General features: G+C 32.3%; 1 protein-coding gene across 1 annotated transcript; it reads left to right on the forward strand.

The window, feature by feature from the left end:
• The first annotated feature begins 14,332 nt into the window (after positions 1-14,332).
• Positions 14,333-17,215, forward strand: LOC112501793. The gene is made up of 4 exons (XM_025105518.1): positions 14,333-14,664; positions 14,760-14,842; positions 15,153-15,410; positions 16,830-17,215. The coding sequence occupies exons 1-4, from the start codon at positions 14,541-14,543 to the stop codon at positions 17,010-17,012; spliced, it is 648 nt and encodes a 215-aa protein (XP_024961286.1). The 5' UTR covers positions 14,333-14,540; the 3' UTR covers positions 17,013-17,215.
• Positions 17,216-18,634: the final 1,419 nt, after the last annotated feature.

An 18,634-nucleotide genomic window follows, 5' to 3' on the forward strand; every position in this document is an offset into this window, starting at 1 on the left:
TTTTTTCTTGTTTGTGTAAAAAAAATTAAATCAAATGTGTGAGACACTACACATGATTAAATCTCATATTTTTTCAATAAACTTAAAATCAAAAGAAATTTAATTTAATACAAAAAATAAACATCATCATATGATAATTAATAAATCGAAAAAAAAATTAATCCAAAAAAAATTAACGTCACATGTACCAAAACATATTGAATAATATCCAAAACCAGATATAGTAATATCCAAATATATTGTAATAGAAATTATCATTTACCGATTTAATAGAAATAAATAACATAATTTATTAATTAATATATATACGGGTACGGGGCAGGGAGTGTGATACCCATCCCCGTCCTCATCCCCGGTTTGAGCCAAACGGGGATCCCCATCCCCGAGACCCGGTTTAACGGAGAATCCCCGTCCCCATCCGGAAAGGGTGGACCGGGTTCCCCGATAGGTCGGGGCCAATTTCCATGCCTATTTAGAAATGCATTTGTAAAGCGATTATTGCCATCATCATAAACCATAATCAGATGATTAGATAATCCTTTTCGATATATTAAATGTATGTCGATAGTTAATGAGTGTTATAAATAAAAGGGACCTTTTTTGCACCAATGGCATTTATCAGGGTTCAAAACTTTAATTACAAAAGGTAATAAAAAGATCAGGGGATTTCTGTATGCTCCGATCCGGACCGTACAGCTGTCCGTTAGCAATTTGCTTGTCAGGAAGCAGCGTTTGTGAAACACCGCCCGTCGCAAAGCAATTGCACGTCTTCTACATGCCAAAAAGGTGGTAGACTGTTATAAAGCATCTCCATTAACTTTTTTATAATTTTTTTAAATTTAAAATTTAAAAAATCATTATAATAATATATCTAAATTATATTATATATATATATATATGGTATATTTCATATGCAACCATGTTCATTTGTACAATCAATGCAACTCAATCAATTAAGATATTTATAGAAATAATAAGAGTTCATTTATTATAATTTAAATATTTATGGAAAAAGACTAAATTTTATTAATTATGATGAATACTTTATATTAGGAACAATCAAAGTTTTTATGAAATCACATATTCATCAAATTAAATGGACGGTTGAGATTGAATTGTATTATTATACAAATGTAAAAGGTTGGATAATAACTCATATATATATATATAGGGGCCTATTCAAGGGAGAACTGAGTTGTTTGTGGTAACTGTGAGAACCAATATTAACCACAAATCAATAGATAAATTAGGAAATTTATAAATTTGGTAATTTTAAATTAAAATCTTAATGTAAGGATATTTTTAGTATTTTAAAACTCTCTTCTCTCCTCTCTTCTCTCTCCGGCCACCGTCATCCGGTGATACCACTATGATACCACTGTGATACCTAAAAATATTGACTTTGTTAAACAAAAGATACATTGTGATACCTAATCATATATAAGATGCATAGTGATATCACTGTGTTACATCTTCGATCGACCACACAAACGACATCAATGTGATACCCAAGTACATATATGATGCATTGTGATACCATTGTAGTATCACCGGATGACGGTGGCCGGAGAGAGAAGAGAGGAGGGAGGAAAGTTTTAAAATACCAAAAATATCCTTACATTAAAATTTTAATTCAAAATTGCCAAAATTATAAATTTCCTGTTTATCAATTGATTTGTGGTTTATATTGGTTCTCACAGTTAGCACAAACTAATTAGTTCTCATTTGATTAGGCCCCTATATATATATATATATATATATATATATATATATATAATCTGGGATAATTTCATATGTTATTCATAACTAGAGATAGCCAAATGGGCCCGGTTCGTAACCGTCGGAGGACCGGAACCGGGACCGGTTGTGGACCGCCGGTTATGAACCGGTTATGGATTTTAACGTTTTCTAGGACCGAGACCGGTTAAGACCGGGACCGGTTATAGGACCGGACCGGCCGACCCGACCCGGTCAACAAAAGTCAACGTGTGTGTGTGTATATATATATATATATATAACAAAACATATTTTTAAACGTATTTATAAAATTAAACGTATATATATATAACAAAACATATTTTTAAACGTATTTATATAAATCATATTAAAAATAACACATATTACAAACAATATTAATAACATATTAAAATTTTATTAATAAACAAAAATTTGAAAAAAAAAAAAAATTTGGTCGGAACCGGATGGGACCGGTTATGGGACCGGAACCAGGACCGAATTCCTTAACCGATTACCGGTAAGCTTGACCGGTTACAAGGTATTTCATCGGGACCGGAACCGGTTATGGCAAAACCAGTTACCGCCGATTTTTATCTTGATTAGGACCGGTAGGGACCGGTTAAGAACCGGATTTTGGCCATCTCTATTCATAACTATGAAAACTTTTATTTTAAAATATTATTTTTTATTACTTAATGTTATTAATGTATTAATGAATGTTATATTTATTTTATAATATATTTATTTCATATGTATTTTGTTCATGATGTGAAACTTTGTAAGTTTATATACGCATGCTAAAAAAGTTCACATAGTGAACCAGTATATGTAAAATCAGTATTCTAAGTCATAGTTTTAAATGTAAAAAAGTCATATAAAATAGCACAGTATGCACCAGTTCTCAAGATTACTATAATTTCATGGGTTTTCAAAAGAATGTTCGTTTATAATAATCATCAATATAAAAATTAGACGAAAATTAAAAAAAAATTTAAGTAATTATATTTATAATGTAAATTACATAGAAATTGTTTGAAACTTAATAATAAAAACAGTTTTATCTGTCATTTCAATTTTCTTAGATAGAACGATATATGTGAAAACAAACCCATGAAAATCAACCAAAAATTTATCAAATGAGTTTGAGAATAAGTTATAATTCATATTGTTTCATATGTTTTGTTCTTGTCTGTAATTATGACTGTGTTTTGTTCTTTTTATTAACCTGAATATCTAACCCGCTATGCGAGCCGACTAATCTCAGGGCGACCACCTGCTTTGTAGATAGACCGGAGTAACCGCATTTGAGCCTCCGTGACCACAAGAGAATTTTTATTCCTCTTTGGATTTAAACCTGGGACCTGCCGGTACTTTTGACATTTAGAGACAAGTTCAAACCAATCAAACGCCACCCTTTGTGGACTGTGTTTTTTATGCGTAAACTTATTTCATTGTTTTTTAGCACATAACACGTTTTGTTTCACATGAAACACACTGTATGCACGTTATATGTTCTTATGTTGTTTCATCTGTAAAATAATACATAAAACCTTATTTTATATGATCTGTTTTCTCTATATATATTACATAAATTTAAGCAAAATATGTATTTTGAAATAAGTATATTCATAATTCCCTATACACTAAAAAACAGTTCCTCAAATATTAAAATATATACTTACAGTTCTCATCTAATCTGTATATATAACGTGAACAAATACATTTGTATTATCTTTCTTCAGTTACGTCTACACACTTAGCTATAAGAATATCTCTTATTTTTAGTAACAGCCCCCGGCCCAGATTCTGGTGGGTACGGGGATTAACATCTCGTCCCCGGCTAAAACCCTGTCAAAACCCGATCAAACCCCATGAAAAATATTTGTTAGTTTGAGTTTATTGGAGATCCCTGACCCTGGGACCCGTTTTAGTGGAAAATCTCCGTCCCCGTTCAAGTCGGGTGAGTCGGGTTCCCCACATGGTCGGAGCAAATCACCATCCTTATCCTAGTCAGCCGAACCCTCGCCCCTCGTTGTCACCCTTTGTCTCACTATCCATCACGGAAGTCAAAAAACCCACCCAAGAAATCTTAAACCGATATACTAGAACTTCGAAGCATCAGTGATGTCAAATTCGAACAAAAATATTAAATTCTCATTGCAATAATAAATGTAAGACAGTGACGAGACAAAGGCTAGAGTACAATGAGGAGAGAGGAGATTCGGTACGTTTTTGTTACTCGTGAAATGGATGGACAGAATTTGATCAGTCTGTGAAATATAGCTTTTAAATGAATTTTTTAATACATACATATCATTAATTTAATTAATTGTTTTAAGATTAATATAAATAAATACTTACATGTATTTAATTAATTCAGCTATTTTTTTTAATAACTTAATGATTTATAATTTTTTTTAATATTCGGGTTTATTTCGGATAAATTTTTTAATATTAATTTCAATTATAATAAGTTTAAATAATTGAAAAATAATTTTTATATGCCAAAAGAAGGTGTGAATTGCCAAACCTTTGTCGAGGTATGATGTCGACCACTATGGGTATTTATCAATTGAAATCCAACAGATTTAGGTGGATCTGATCCGATCATTTATTGAATATAGGGATGGTGATTTGTCCCGACCCAGTGGCGAACCCACTTCACCCGACCCGAACGGGGACGAGAATTCCCCCCTAAAACAGGTCCCAGGGATCCCCGGTAGGCTCAAACTGGGGTCGGGGCCGGGGGATGTTACTCAAACCGGGGCCGGGGCCAAGATCCTCGGGATAATCAAACTAAGGGATGTTCTTCATGGGGTTTGATCGAGGATGACATGTTAATCCTTGTACCCGTCGGGGACCAGGGCCGGGGATTACAAAACCCGTCTCATCCCCGCCCCGTTGCCATGCCTAATTGGTATTGGATTTTGTCATCCAATTCAATCCAATTAACATTGGACATCCGATCCAAATCCAGTGGATGATTGGATCAAATCAATTTCATTTATTGGATGTTACTATTGGTTATGCATTGGATCTGATTTGATTCATCCAATCCTTCGATCCAATATTCAGCCAATTATTCGTATATTTTTTTAAGTTAATAAAAAACAATGTGAATAAATATCAATTGAAAATAAAATCGTAAAATATCAATAATTATATATAGTTATTAATTGGATGTTAGTTGGATGATCATTGGATGTTGTATTGGATCGGTTCGGTTTTATTGGATGTTGGACTGTCATCCAAGAACCAAACGATCCGATTTGGATATTCGATAATGGTCGTTCGGTTCTAATTGGATCAGATGACTTTGTGCACAGCTATATCGACCACGTAAAAACAATAAAAGAAATTGCAAAATAAATAAAATTTATATTTTTTAGTTCCAGTTTAAATAGAAAAAATCTATATAAGGAAATCTTATAACAGAGAATGGATCTAATTTAGTCGATTCGTCTTTGATTTTGTCATATGAGATCAGTGTCATAAAACAGTGGATTTGATTTCTAGAGTCTGGTTGTAGTCATACTTCTCAATGTTCAGTGGATGTTTCGATGAGATATGTATTTGTATGTTATGTGTTTTTTCGTATCTTTTTTTATAAACCTGGACCAACCCGCTATGCGAGCCGACTATTTCCAGGATGACCACCTGTTTTGCATGTAACCCGGAGTGACCGCATTTGAACCTCCGTGTCCACAAGGGGATTTTTATTCCTCCTTGGATTTGAACATGGGACCTCGAGGCACTTTTGACCTTTGGAGCCCAAGCTCAAACCAATCAGGCTTTCGTATGTTTTGTTGTAGGATTGCTGGTCTTTTTTCTGCGTCCTGTAAAAAAGCTCTGAAAATCCTTTGTTTTTATTTGATTTGTTAGAGTTTTGTAACTTCTGTTACCTTTAAAAAAAATAGAAAAACTCAGTCACTATTGAAATTTCGTCAAGATGTTACGAGCTTTTCGCTGCTTTTTGTTGAGAGATTTTTTTTCGTTTTCACTGAATTTTCAAAAGCAATAACAGGTTATAAGACATACTTTGCAAGCATTTAAGTTTTTATACAGAAATCAGTTCAATAACTAAACCCGTGATACAACAGAAGATGGTTTCTATATCAAAATTTTAATTTCTAAAAAGATCTCATAAAAAACGAAAAAGACTACTTGTTTGTTAATCTCGAGTTTTGCATTGGATTTTAAATCTGAATATTCAAAAAACAGTTTTTACGTCAAATAAGAATCATAACTCTAAAACGTACACCAAAAGAAACAAAAATAATCATGAACGATCAAAGTCAAAAAGTTTGCTAAATCGATTTTTGGTCAACCTTGACTCGATGTCCCGAGTTTCTTTGTATACATCGAGTGAGAAGATCTCGTAACTCATAATCAAGTGTTCGTTGTCTTTTTGTTATTGAATTTCAAAAAAAAATATTGATAGATAAGCCGATGTTTAAGCAACTATGGCCATTGACGTTTTTGTCAAGTAAGGCCGCTATTTCCGTATTCCACCAAACTTTACGATCTTTTCAGAAAAATAGATTCATATTCGAAAGACGTATGGTTGTATTATAAGTGACACTGACCCATTAACTTTGGATCCACTACAAAATCGACAAAGCATCATAACTTGTGACGGGAAGAATAAATAATGTATCGTATTCGAAACCAAAAGGTAAAGATGCTAACAAATTAAAGTATAGTATTTTTATAAGTACGTTACTATAAATAATATTGTGTTAACGAGTAAATATGTGGTTGTCAAACTTTGCGTAACTGACTGAATCATTTGCATCTGGTTTATCTCTCTATATTTATTTATCTAGTATATATATAGAGAGAGAGGGGGGGGGGGAGTGAATTATTATGTAATTATTTACATTTGTACAACCAATACAACTCAATCTCAATCACCCATTTAATTTGATAAATATGTGATTTCATAAAAGTTTTGATTGTTTTCTAATATGAAAGTATTGATCATAATTAATGAACCATAATCATCTTCCATAAATATTCAAATCATAATAAATGAACTCTCATCATTTCCATAAATATCTCAATTAATTGGGTTTCATTGGTTATACAAATGTGATGAATTGCATTTGAAACGTCCTCTCTATATATAAGACTTGAGATCACGTGAGACCAACCTGTTTTTGTAAGATCACGTGAGACCAACATGTTTTTGTAAGACACGTGAGACCACTTTTTTACATTTAAAACTTCACAGCAAAATGTTGTGAAAGTAAAAAAAAAAATCGAACTTTCACAGCAAAAACACTGTGAAAGTTACCTTCACAGCATTTTGCTGTGAAATTTCAAGTGTAAAAAAATGGTCTTACGGGTCTCACAAAAACAGACTGGTTTCACGTGAACCCAATAATATATAATATAGATTATTGTAAATAATGTAGAGTTTGGACTTTGGTCCAAAAATGACATATTGACATGTGTGATGAACAACATGAAATAATGGAGTGCACGACAGGCAAGATGATTCCCGTAAAACATTTAATTGTAATTAATAATTAATTAATTAATAAATTAAACTCCCTCTCAAAAAATAAATTAATAATTTAAATTAAACGAAGTAGTTGGAAAAAGTTGATTATCGACAACTTCAATCGCTCTCACACGAAACATGCCTTCAAGGAGTAACAACACTAATGTAAGGGAATTTTGGCTCACTCGACTAGGACCGATACCAGGTGGTGCATGTAAGTAGTGTTTGGTATGCAAACTGGATGAGACAGAACATGACGGGACAAGACAAGACTAATTGTTTGTCCTATGGTTGGTACGACTAGGACATGACATAACAAAACTGTTAAAATGACCATATTACCCCTAAATGGTGTTCAATGTTATTTTATATTATATAATGATTGTAAATGACAACAAATCAACCAAAAGTATATTTAAATTATTTAATCTATGATTTCAACACTTTTTTTAACATTCCAAGACCACATGTAAATAACATGTGTCATACCGCAAATTCTAAATACGTACATAATTTTTAAACACAACAATTGTAAATGACATTTGTCATGTCATGTCATCGTCAAAAGTTTAACATTTCAAGAATGGAGGCTGAAATCGATAATGGAGGTTGTGGAAAAGAAGAAAGATGATACAATTAAATTAGGTTTTTTTTATATCAAATGATAAGGACAATATTTTAATCTCAAATTTAGTCTCATGTTGTTCTATCTTTTTTGGCGAAACAAAAAAACTCAAGAATAGTCTCACTCAATCTTACTTTTGTCTCATCTCATTTTTGTCCAATGGTACACCAAACATGAAACTATTTATTTTTGTCTCGTCCCGTCCCACTTAGTATGCATACCAAATGCACCTGTAGTGGAACGGGTCACCTCTTCGTTATTCCGTCATAGTGTAAAATATTATAGGGTCGTGAAAAGTACCATCGTTTCAATTTGTTGTGTTACCATATATATTTTGAAACTACAACGAGAACACAAGTTTCCTTTGGTATAGTTGGTTTGTAAAGTTTTTCTTCTATCCCAGACCCACGTTTGAATCATGTTACTGTCATTTTCTTAGTTCCTAGCTTTTAATTTCAAATTTATTATGTTCTTCTAAAATAATTGTAATGAAATATTTGAATACAAGATCTTACACATGAAAAGTAATGAACTAACCAACAGACCAATATATATATCACTATATTTGTTTTTCTTATAATCAAATGATGTCAACCACTTGAAAGAAAAAATTAGGTCCGTCTGTACACTCAGCGGTTGAAGCTAGCGGAGGCCCAAGATTGAACCCATAACTTGTCTATATATATAGGCCCTTTCATTTATTAACCAAACATACAGTGAAAACTCTGTTAACCAATTCCATCAAAAATTTCAATCAACAGATTGGATTGAATTAGTGGCAGAATTGTAATATTTGTTAATGAAATGTGCATGCATTTTGGGGATCATAAGGGAACAAAGGGTATTTTCATAAAGTTTTGGAAGTAGTTGTTTTAGGAAACAGTTTGTGTTCCCTGATATATCTCGAAATGAATAATCAGGTTAAATATGTTTCTTAATAGCATATTTTTATGGATGATCACCATTCATATAACCTTATTAACCATGATATTCATTTATGAATATACAATATTCATTAACATCATGTCTTATTGCATATGCATAATAAAGGATATTGGGATATTGTTTATACATACAAATTCACAAATGAATACCTTCACTTGATCTAATATTCACTTACGAACACATTCTCTTTATTAAAACTAGTTTTCATTTATGAACACGTTATCTGTTTTTGCTAATGAACATCAAGGTTTTGTATGTGCATAACATGAACGACCTTCTATAGATTACTTTTACAATATTCACAGTTGAACATTTACTCATGCTCTCATTTATTACCAGAATGACGTTCATGTCAACTTACAGTAAAACTCTGTATAAAAAGAGAAGTCATTTTTGGAGGAGAAACTATGCGTTTTTAAGATCTGCGTGCTCCTAATAAACCAAGAATCTGTGAAATACAGTCAGTTCTCTAATCAGTCTAAATTAATTAATATCCAATAATAAGTCTTATTATTAGACATACATGTGAAAGAACAATAAAGACATGCATCAATTTGTCTTTTTCTAGATTTATTCTTGTTTCCACTTGTAGCAAAAGATGAGTTTTGTGCCCTCCAAAAAGAAAATCCTTATTCTTCATCCTTTTTCTCTATTTATTAGTGGGAAATGGAATCAAACACTCAAAGTTGTATTTTAACCGTTTATCTGTGTCTATCTAAATGTCATTACGTCTGTAATATCTACATTTACAATATTGCGGGTTTGACTAAAAAATAAAAAAGAGTCGGATTCTACCAGATTAACAAGTGGCACTGTGACAATTGTGGATCTGGGCGTTGCAATTAAAAACCTGAGCTGAATCTGATAATTTTTTTCCTTGTCTTTTAGTCAGGTCTGCAACATTGGAAACGTAGTGATATTTGGGTAAACGCAGGAGGGAAATGACTAGAAGATCATTTGAAATGATGGAATGATTATTACAGAACATTTTGCTATTTTTAAAATTAAAGAATCTGGTAAAAATTTGAAATTTGATTAATTTGAAATGAAACGAGTGGTTAAAGAGAATGGAATTATCTTTAGATTCAATTTTGAAAAATGAATGTAAATAATGATAAATGATATTTCTTTTAATTTCTTGTTATAATAATTATTTAAGTCACCATCATTTATAGAAGTACTAGAATAGTACTCGCGCAATGTAGTGAGATATATCTAAATTTTAATTTTTTATTTTATTCATTTTCTCTGTTTATATAATATGGTTTTACGTGGTTTTAGAAAACGATATATTTTTGAAAGAATTATAGATATGAAAAAAAAAATATTGATAATATTATTAAATTAACTATTTAAAAGTTCTCGTTTTCTGTATAATTTCTTTAACTCCATTTTTATTGTAAATTTATTTTAGCTTTAATAACAAAGTAATTTACTTTTGTTTAATAATATAATTTTTATAAGAATGATAATTAAGTATTCTATTAAAATTTAATGATTATCCTAATTATATTTAAAATGAGATTTTATCTTGTATTTGATTATGTTTATCTATAGTTAGTTACACAAATTCAAAAATAAAGTTTTAATAAGTTGTACTTACGCACAATCTACTTGTACTATTGAATTTTAAGTAATATGCATCAATACACAATACTTTACGTATAAAAAGTGGTTTTTAAGAGTTTTTGTCAAATGTTTTATAATATAGTATAGATTATGTGTTTTTAAGAAAGCAATATTGATTTTATTTTTGAATAAAATATAAATTTGAAGATATCATAAAAAATTAAAAAAATATATCAATGCTAATATCAAATCAATTATTTAAAAGTTTTCATTTGTTATGTAATTTCTTTAATTTATTTATTTTTATTATAATTTAATTTAAATTTAATAATGAAATAATTTATTTTTGGTTTAATAATATAACATTTTATAAAAATAATAGTTAAGTATTCTGTTACAACTCAATGATTATCCTAATTATATTTTAGATTTTTTATATTTAAAATAAGATGTTTATCCTGTATTTGATCATGTTTATCTGTAGTTAGTTACACAAATTCAGATATGAAGCTTTAATAAGTTGTACTTACGCACAATCTACTTGTAATCTTGAGTTTTAAGTAACATGTATTAATAAACAACACTTTATGCATAAAAAATGGTTTTTAAGAGTTTTTGTCAAAGGCTTTATAATATAGTATAGATATTACCTTTTTTTTAAAATAATATATATTATTTAATTTTTTTTATTAACCTGGATATCTATCCCGCTATGCAAGCCGACTGATCCCAGGACGACCACCTGCTTTACAGATAGTCCGGAGTCACCGCATTTGAACCTCCGTGGCCATAAGAAAATTTTTATTTCTCTTTGGATTTGAACCTGAGACCTCCAGGTACTTTTGACCTTTGGAGCCAAGCTCAAACCAATCATACACCACTCTTGTTATTAAAATTAATTTTTTATTAAATATACTAAAAATACTTATTATTAAAATTATTTATCAATTAATCTTTGAATAAATGTTACTTTCCGTCATTTGAACATTTGTGAATATGATGTAACCGAGGGTTGGGAAATGGTAAGAATGAAAGTTACTGTAAGGAATGTAAAAAATTGATCTTTATCTTTGAATCAATCCTAATTAAAGATCAATACTAATGTAGTGCATCGAGATGAATCGGATCAATTCCTGTGATAAAAGCAATTCATGGGTGGAGGTGAGATTAAAATTGATTAACGGTCCATATCTCTTTTTATGCTTCTCAACGTAACTTCCATTTTCATATGTTCTTTCGTCATGTAACTGAATTATATGTGTTTACGTAATAATTAGATGATTAATGCATTCACAAAATTTTAAGAATTTCGGTAAATTTACTTACCACCATCTTTGTCAACCAAATAGGCCTAAGAAATTAGGTCAATAGAATTGATTATGCGTGTTGATGAGTTGGGTTGATCATGTTAAAAATATTTGAATAACTTAATTTAATGTTTGCAGTTTGAAATTTTTTTATCCAATCAAAACCATACGGGTTAGTCGGGTTGATACTTTGGTGTATCAAAATATTTTCTTAACCTTGAATATGTTGTTTTTTCTATTCATAATTCATTTTTCATCATCAATAATTTGATACAGTTTATCCATACTTCTTATACCTTAAGTATATTACATTCAACTGTTTTTTTTTTCAATTTGCAGATATAAGTTCATATTTACTGATACAACGAGTTATATAGAGATGGAGAATAGATTAAAAATATATGTATATGAAATGGGTACGCGATAGTGTAATTGTTTATGTGCATATAACGAGAATTTAACAATAATATTAAATCCAAGAAATAAAAAGACACCATGTTCATCGGTTGGGTTCATATAACTGTAGCCTAATTTCAATCCAATATCTATAGTCTGAAAATTTTACAACTCGACTAGACATCGGTTTGCTTTAGGTTAGATTATTTCACATTGGGTTGAGTTGGGTGGTCGGGTTTTTGAACACCCCAACAGATTTTGTCAGAATCAACAAACCAAACACATCCTTTAATGTTTTCGTTTTGCAAAATGTCCATTTTTGCCCTTAACAATAATTTTTTGTTTCTGTACGGCATCAACGTTACTCTCCATATTTTTTCTCATGTAACGTATTATTAATAAATTGTAATGTCTAGATAGCTTAATGAAAATCGAGTGTTGTTAAAGAGATCTGTAAGGTGAGAAGTCAAGGGTATATCTTGGACCAAGACAACTTTAAAGGAAATTGCTCAACGTTAAGGCACCTCGTCAAACATTCTAACGCCTGACAAGCTAAACAAAAGAAGTCGAATCAACATTCATGATGATAAAGCCATCCACACCAAAAAGTACCAACGACGCAGTAAGGGTCGAGCCAACAAGTAAAACAGTGGCTCGTGAAGTACTCATGTTATGATCATCAGACCCCAGATAAGGATTATAGAGATCGTTTTGAATTTTTCCTATTCTAGAACGACAATTCATGCCTCTAAACATGTACAAAACAATTATGGTAGTATATATATATATAGAGTTTGTTTCAAATATAACTCATCGCATTTGTACAACCAATGCAACCCAATAAATTAAGATATTTATGAAAATGATGAGAGTTCATTTATTATGATTTGAATATTTATGGAAGATGAATATGTTTCATTAATTATGATCAATACTTTATATTATGAAACAATCAAAACTTCTATGAAATCACATATTAATCAAATGAAATGAACGGTTGAGATTAGGTTGTATTGGTTGCACAAATGTCAAGGGTTGTATAATAACCAACATCTCTCTCTCTCTATATATATAAATAAAAGACCCATTTGGATTGTTTCGAGTTGTCAAAGTGGATTAAATCTCTCCTTTTGTTCCTTCTTGTAGTAGATCACGTAGGATAAGAGATTCTTGAGTTGAACGTTGGAAAAATACTGAAAATGAAAAAAACGCAGTGAAGTGGATTTTTTTTCATTTGTGGGTTATTTCATTTGCTACGTCACAGTTAAAGTTGTTACGTGATCGTGAAATTTAAGGGTATGTCCGATGTCTTGTGTAAGAGACCAAGATACCCCATAAACAGTGCAGAGTTGAAAAAACAACGATTCATTTCTTAGCTGCTATAACGGCTGAATATGGTTTGACGAACCCTTGTAGTTCAAAATCATATAGATGACTAGGAAATCGTTATAGCCAGGTCACCAAGGACGAAACTGATCAAATGTAAGACATCCAATAAGAATTACTGTTCATATTTGCAACACGTGCAAATATATGCCATTATCAGTAAAAAAAAGTAAATGACAGATCTTTTGTCAATGAAAGGCATTTAGACACAACCACATGATTAACCCACAAGCATAACTTAAATAACATCATTTTGGCAATATTTTATAAGTTGTAATAGCACGCCCTGCTACAACTCTAACGTCATCGAAAAGCTGTAACCTTTTGACCCTTAAAAATCGGTGATAAAATAATTAGTCAATTATTATATCAGTGATAACTGTAATTTATTTTGAAAATTTTCGACTCAAACCAGTCACAAAAAAAAAAAAAAACAGATTCAACTTCAATTTCATATAATTTCCATTGTATTGAGATCTATACCAAAAGTAGGCTTTATCGTAAACCTATTATTTATATAATTAATCTAAACAAAATTAGAAATATAATTTGATTAATAAATAATAACATTTAATTTTAAAAAAAATAAAATCACCAATTTTTATAATGTTTGGTGTCTATGATTGCTTATAAAAACAACTTATTGACTTATTAAGGTATAACACCGAAGATAAGCATCTTTTAGTATTTGGATAAACAACTTATACCAGTGTCAAACTGATAATAAGAAGTTTTTAAAAAAGTTAAATCATTCTAACTTATAATAAGTCAATAAACATTGTATAAAAAAACATAATTTGTTTTAAATAAGCAATTCCAAACAGAATTTCCATAAACAAGAGGATTAGGCTTCTTAATGGTGGTCAAGAATCTCAAGCTAACTGCCATTCATACATGACCACCAGTTTGTGCAACAATCACAGCTTCCTTTTTTCCCCAAATTTCAAAATTTGATTTCTTCATCTACTACAGTTTATACCATCTCCAGATTCTAGAAACTCCCACCAATTTCATCTTCTCTCCTTCACCTTCATCTGGTTCTTCTGTGATTCCTTTTACTCTCACAATCATGGAAACCCTAGCTTCATCTGTAACAATCGTATCCTCTTCTCCTACACCCCTTCAATTTTTCTCACCAAGATCCAAAAACCCTTTTGGGAAAAGACTCCTTCGCTTCCCAATTTCTTCCAAGAGTAAGCAATTTTGGATTTTTTTTATGTTTCGGAGTACCTTTTGGTTGTTTTTTCCCCAAAAAATAAGGATTTTTTTTCTTCATTTGTGGTTTCAGATAATGACAATGATTCTGATCTGCGATCAGAGTCCAATGATGCGAGTATTGTCCCAATTTCCACCAACCGAACTTTCTCCAAGGTAATCATCAATCAATTTACTTGCAATTTACGTATACAATCATGATTAGGGTTTTCAATTTTAAGTACTTGGATCGATTGCAAAGTTAGGTACCCTGTTAGTTTTCGAATTCTACCCTTTATCTTAACGGGTATTTGCATGATTTGCTCAATTGTTTGTTAGTTTTCTGCTTCAATCATGAATTTGGGGGAGAATATTATGCTGATTGTGTGTTGATTGATGTGTATTCAACTTAACTGACAGAAAAATTGAGGGGAAAATATTGTTTTGATTCATTTGTGGTTTCCTTTTTTGGGGTAAAATTATGCAGGATGATGCTATGGGATTAGTTTTGAGTGCAGCAAATGTTAGGGGTTGGACTACAGGATCTGGTATGGAAGGTCCTTCGGTGCCTGTGGGTGGAGAGTGCGAATCGAGCACCGAGAAAATCTCCACGTTTCCGTGGTCTCTTTTCACCAAATCTCCAAGACGTCGTATGCGTGTTGCTTTTACTTGTAATGTGTGTGGTCAAAGAACAACTCGCGCAATAAATCCCCACGCTTATACTGATGGCACGGTTTTCGTTCAGGTATTCGTGCTTCATGTTTTACGACTCTCTTATCTTTGATTTATTAGATGCCCATGAGGAATTGTTTGATTGGAGATGCCGATAGTCTTAGTTTTTCTTACTGTACTAGTAGTTGTGGGTATACCCGTTGCTCGTTTGCACACACCGTCACTTGTAGCTTGCTCGCTTGTTTTGATTTTTGTTTTGCAAGTCAGGATCTTCATGGAAACAACCTTTTTTACCGCATGGGCTAGAGGAAAGGTCTGCATACATCCTACCCCTCTTAGCCCCTATCTCTCCTTGAGATTTACAAGGTTCGTTTGGTTTGCTGATGACAAGTCGTAAGCACTTGATGATCTTTTGTGTCATGTTTTACTTTTGGCCCATGGGAAACATTGAACTTGCTGATATTCTCAATCGTATCTTTGAAAGAAGCAAAACCGAACTTCAGGAATCTAGAATCACTCACTTTAACTAGATTGGGTCCAATTCGTTATGGTCATTTAAAATGTTCGTTTTGTGGGTCAATACATATGGTGTGACGAATGAAGTGGTAGTTTTGGCCCTTTTAGGTCTTGTTTACTTGATGTGGGTAGAAATAAAGATGAGACCCATGAAATCAAGGACGGGAATAGGGAACAATATAAATGAATGCGACTTTAATTTGCTAATTGGAAAGGTAAAAATGCTTGATCTTCGAGGACTAAACCAAACCAAACGAGCCCAATATATCCCACCCAAACTGGGATCTGGAGGTGAGATGTACGTAGACCCTTCTGCGTTTGGTATGGGGGACGGGACAAAACAAAACCTTTTGTCCCAAATTTGGTGCAAAAATTAGACAGTTTCTTCCCAAAAGATTAGACAAAGACAAGACAAGACTGAGCGGGACAAAGATCAGGGAGATGGGACAAGATTGGTAAATTACTAAACTACCCATGTCAAATCTTCAACAATTCTTTTAACTACGCACCTCACTTTTGTTCAGTCTTGTCCCGTCCAAATCCTGATTATTGTGTTGATTAGGGTGCTGGATATGCATACATATAATTGAAAAAGAATTTCCTATTGGATTTTTAGATATGCATACATGATACATGTAATTGAAAGAAGACACGGAGCGCATTGCATAGATTATAAGCAACAAACATCATCCATTGTAAACCAAACTAAACAAGCACATAAATCAGTAATCCCACATGAAGTAGAACCTGCAAGGGTAGGATGTATACTGACCTTACCTCTACCAGTACTTTTTCCTCTGTGAATGTTGTAAAGCATGTTTTTTCTCACATGGTACAACTATTTCACGCTAGACTCGCGTGATGCTTGCTAACGACCATATCTTTCTTGTTTCGACGGTCATTCTCTTGTGCATGATCTTGGTGTCGGGCTAAACAGAGTATTGCTAATCATATGTTGGTTTTGGTTGAAATGCAGTGTTGTGGGTGCAATGTGTTCCACAAACTTGTAGACAATTTGAATCTGTTTCATGAAATGAAATGCTATGTGAGTCCATCCTTCAAGTATCAGGATCTAAATGGGAATATTGGCAATCTTGGCTTCAAATATCTAGACATGGATGATGATGATGATGATGATCACATGTTTCCACTCTTATGAGGTAAGAAAAATCTGCAGAAGTTATGTATTTGCTACTTAAGAACAGCACACACTCTTCTTGTGATTTGTAAATAGTTTTGGTGTTAAATAAATAAAGTAGATGAACAATAATAGCTTTGATTGTACATGAATCCAAATGTTATATATATATCTTACCCTTTGAATCTGCCTACGCGTGGGATTTACTGGGTTTATTTGGTTTATATCTGGTAACTAGTCGGGTTTTTAGCTCATGTGCAATTTACTTGGTTTGTTTGGTTTATGTATGGTATTTAGTTGGGTTTTAGCTTATTTGTATTTTTTGTTTTCATACATTTTCCACTGGTTAGTGGTTTTTACAGAAACAACCACTCTACTTGTTAAGGTAAAGGTCGGGTATGCGTAGATCGTACTACCTCCCAACCCACCTCCACGCAGGATATATTGGATTTGGTTTGGTGGGTTGGTTTAGTTCCTCTTCGACCCTATCATCTACATCACAAATGTTGAAATTACTAAGAATAATAGACGGGGTGACTTTGCGCAAATATAATATAGGTATGCGTTTCAATATCATGCCCCCGCTAGCCTCAACCATCATAATATGGCTCGTTTGTACTTGAAGAAAAGGGCCAATAACCAAGTAAAAAAGATGAAGACGATAATAATATTACAAATTTTAACACCAACTTAGTGTAGAAAAATATAAACAACGAGTCCGTCGCTACGTCTTAACTTGGGGATCTATCTGAACTGAGCTTCACATGTTATCGACAATTATAACGGATCCAAACAAAGCGATGCATTCGTTGCACAAGCCTTGTGTCAAACGCCGTGTTAAGCATGTTTCAGTCCTTAGTTCGACTAATCTCAGGGCAACCACCTGCTTTATAGATAGCCCGGAGTCACCGCATTTGAACCTCCGTGGCCACAAAGAGATTTTTATTCATCATTGGATTTGAACCTGAGACTTCCTGGTACTTTTGACCTTTGGAGGTCCAACTCAAACCAATCAGGCACCACCCCTGTGATTTTAATGCTTAATTTTTAGGGTTTAGCAATTACTCATTTTTATTTAGTTGTTTTCTTACTCTATCCAACTGTCGAACCTGGTTTCCATTAGCATAGTGAGTGACACATAGTAGTGCAAAAACCTCTTTGGCCTTTTGATTAAAGGCGTTTTCTTGTCTTTTATTGGATGTAAACGTATATCTAAAGTATTCGAAAAGGTACGCTTTCTAACCGAAAATATCTCATCATGAAACTTGAATATAGAACTTCTAAATCAACAAGTCGCCCTCCCTTCTTAGGGGTGTTTGGGATTACTTATAAAAACAACTTATTGACTTATTTCGGTGTGATACCGGTAATATACACTTTTGAGTGTTTGGATAAACAGTTTATACCGGTACCAAACCGATAGTAAGGAGTTTTTGAAAAAATTGAACCTTACTGACTTATAATAAATTGATAAGCATTTTTTAGAAAAACATAAACTGTTTTAAATAAACAATCCCAAAAACACCCGTCATACACTTTTTGTCATCAAAAGGCCAAGACTTTGAAGTGGGTAAACACTAGGCCAATGGGCAAAATAGGAATTTACAAAAAAGCCAAAAAAAGCACAACTCATCCCAATTTAC

The sequence above is a fragment of the Cynara cardunculus genome, unplaced genomic scaffold (genome assembly GCF_001531365.2).
Source record: "Cynara cardunculus var. scolymus isolate 2C unplaced genomic scaffold, CcrdV1 Un_Scaffold_555, whole genome shotgun sequence".
Lineage (NCBI taxonomy): Eukaryota > Viridiplantae > Streptophyta > Magnoliopsida > Asterales > Asteraceae > Cynara > Cynara cardunculus.

Excerpts from the sequence above, each read along its gene's own strand:
- LOC112501793 (XM_025105518.1), top strand. The coding sequence starts at position 14,541 with ATGGAAACCCTAGCTTCATCTGTAACAATCGTATCCTCTTCTCCTACA. Across the intron at positions 14,665-14,759 it reads CTTCCCAATTTCTTCCAAGA|ATAATGACAATGATTCTGAT; the intron begins GTAAGCAATTTT and ends TTGTGGTTTCAG. Across the intron at positions 14,843-15,152 it reads CCAACCGAACTTTCTCCAAG|GATGATGCTATGGGATTAGT; the intron begins GTAATCATCAAT and ends AAAATTATGCAG.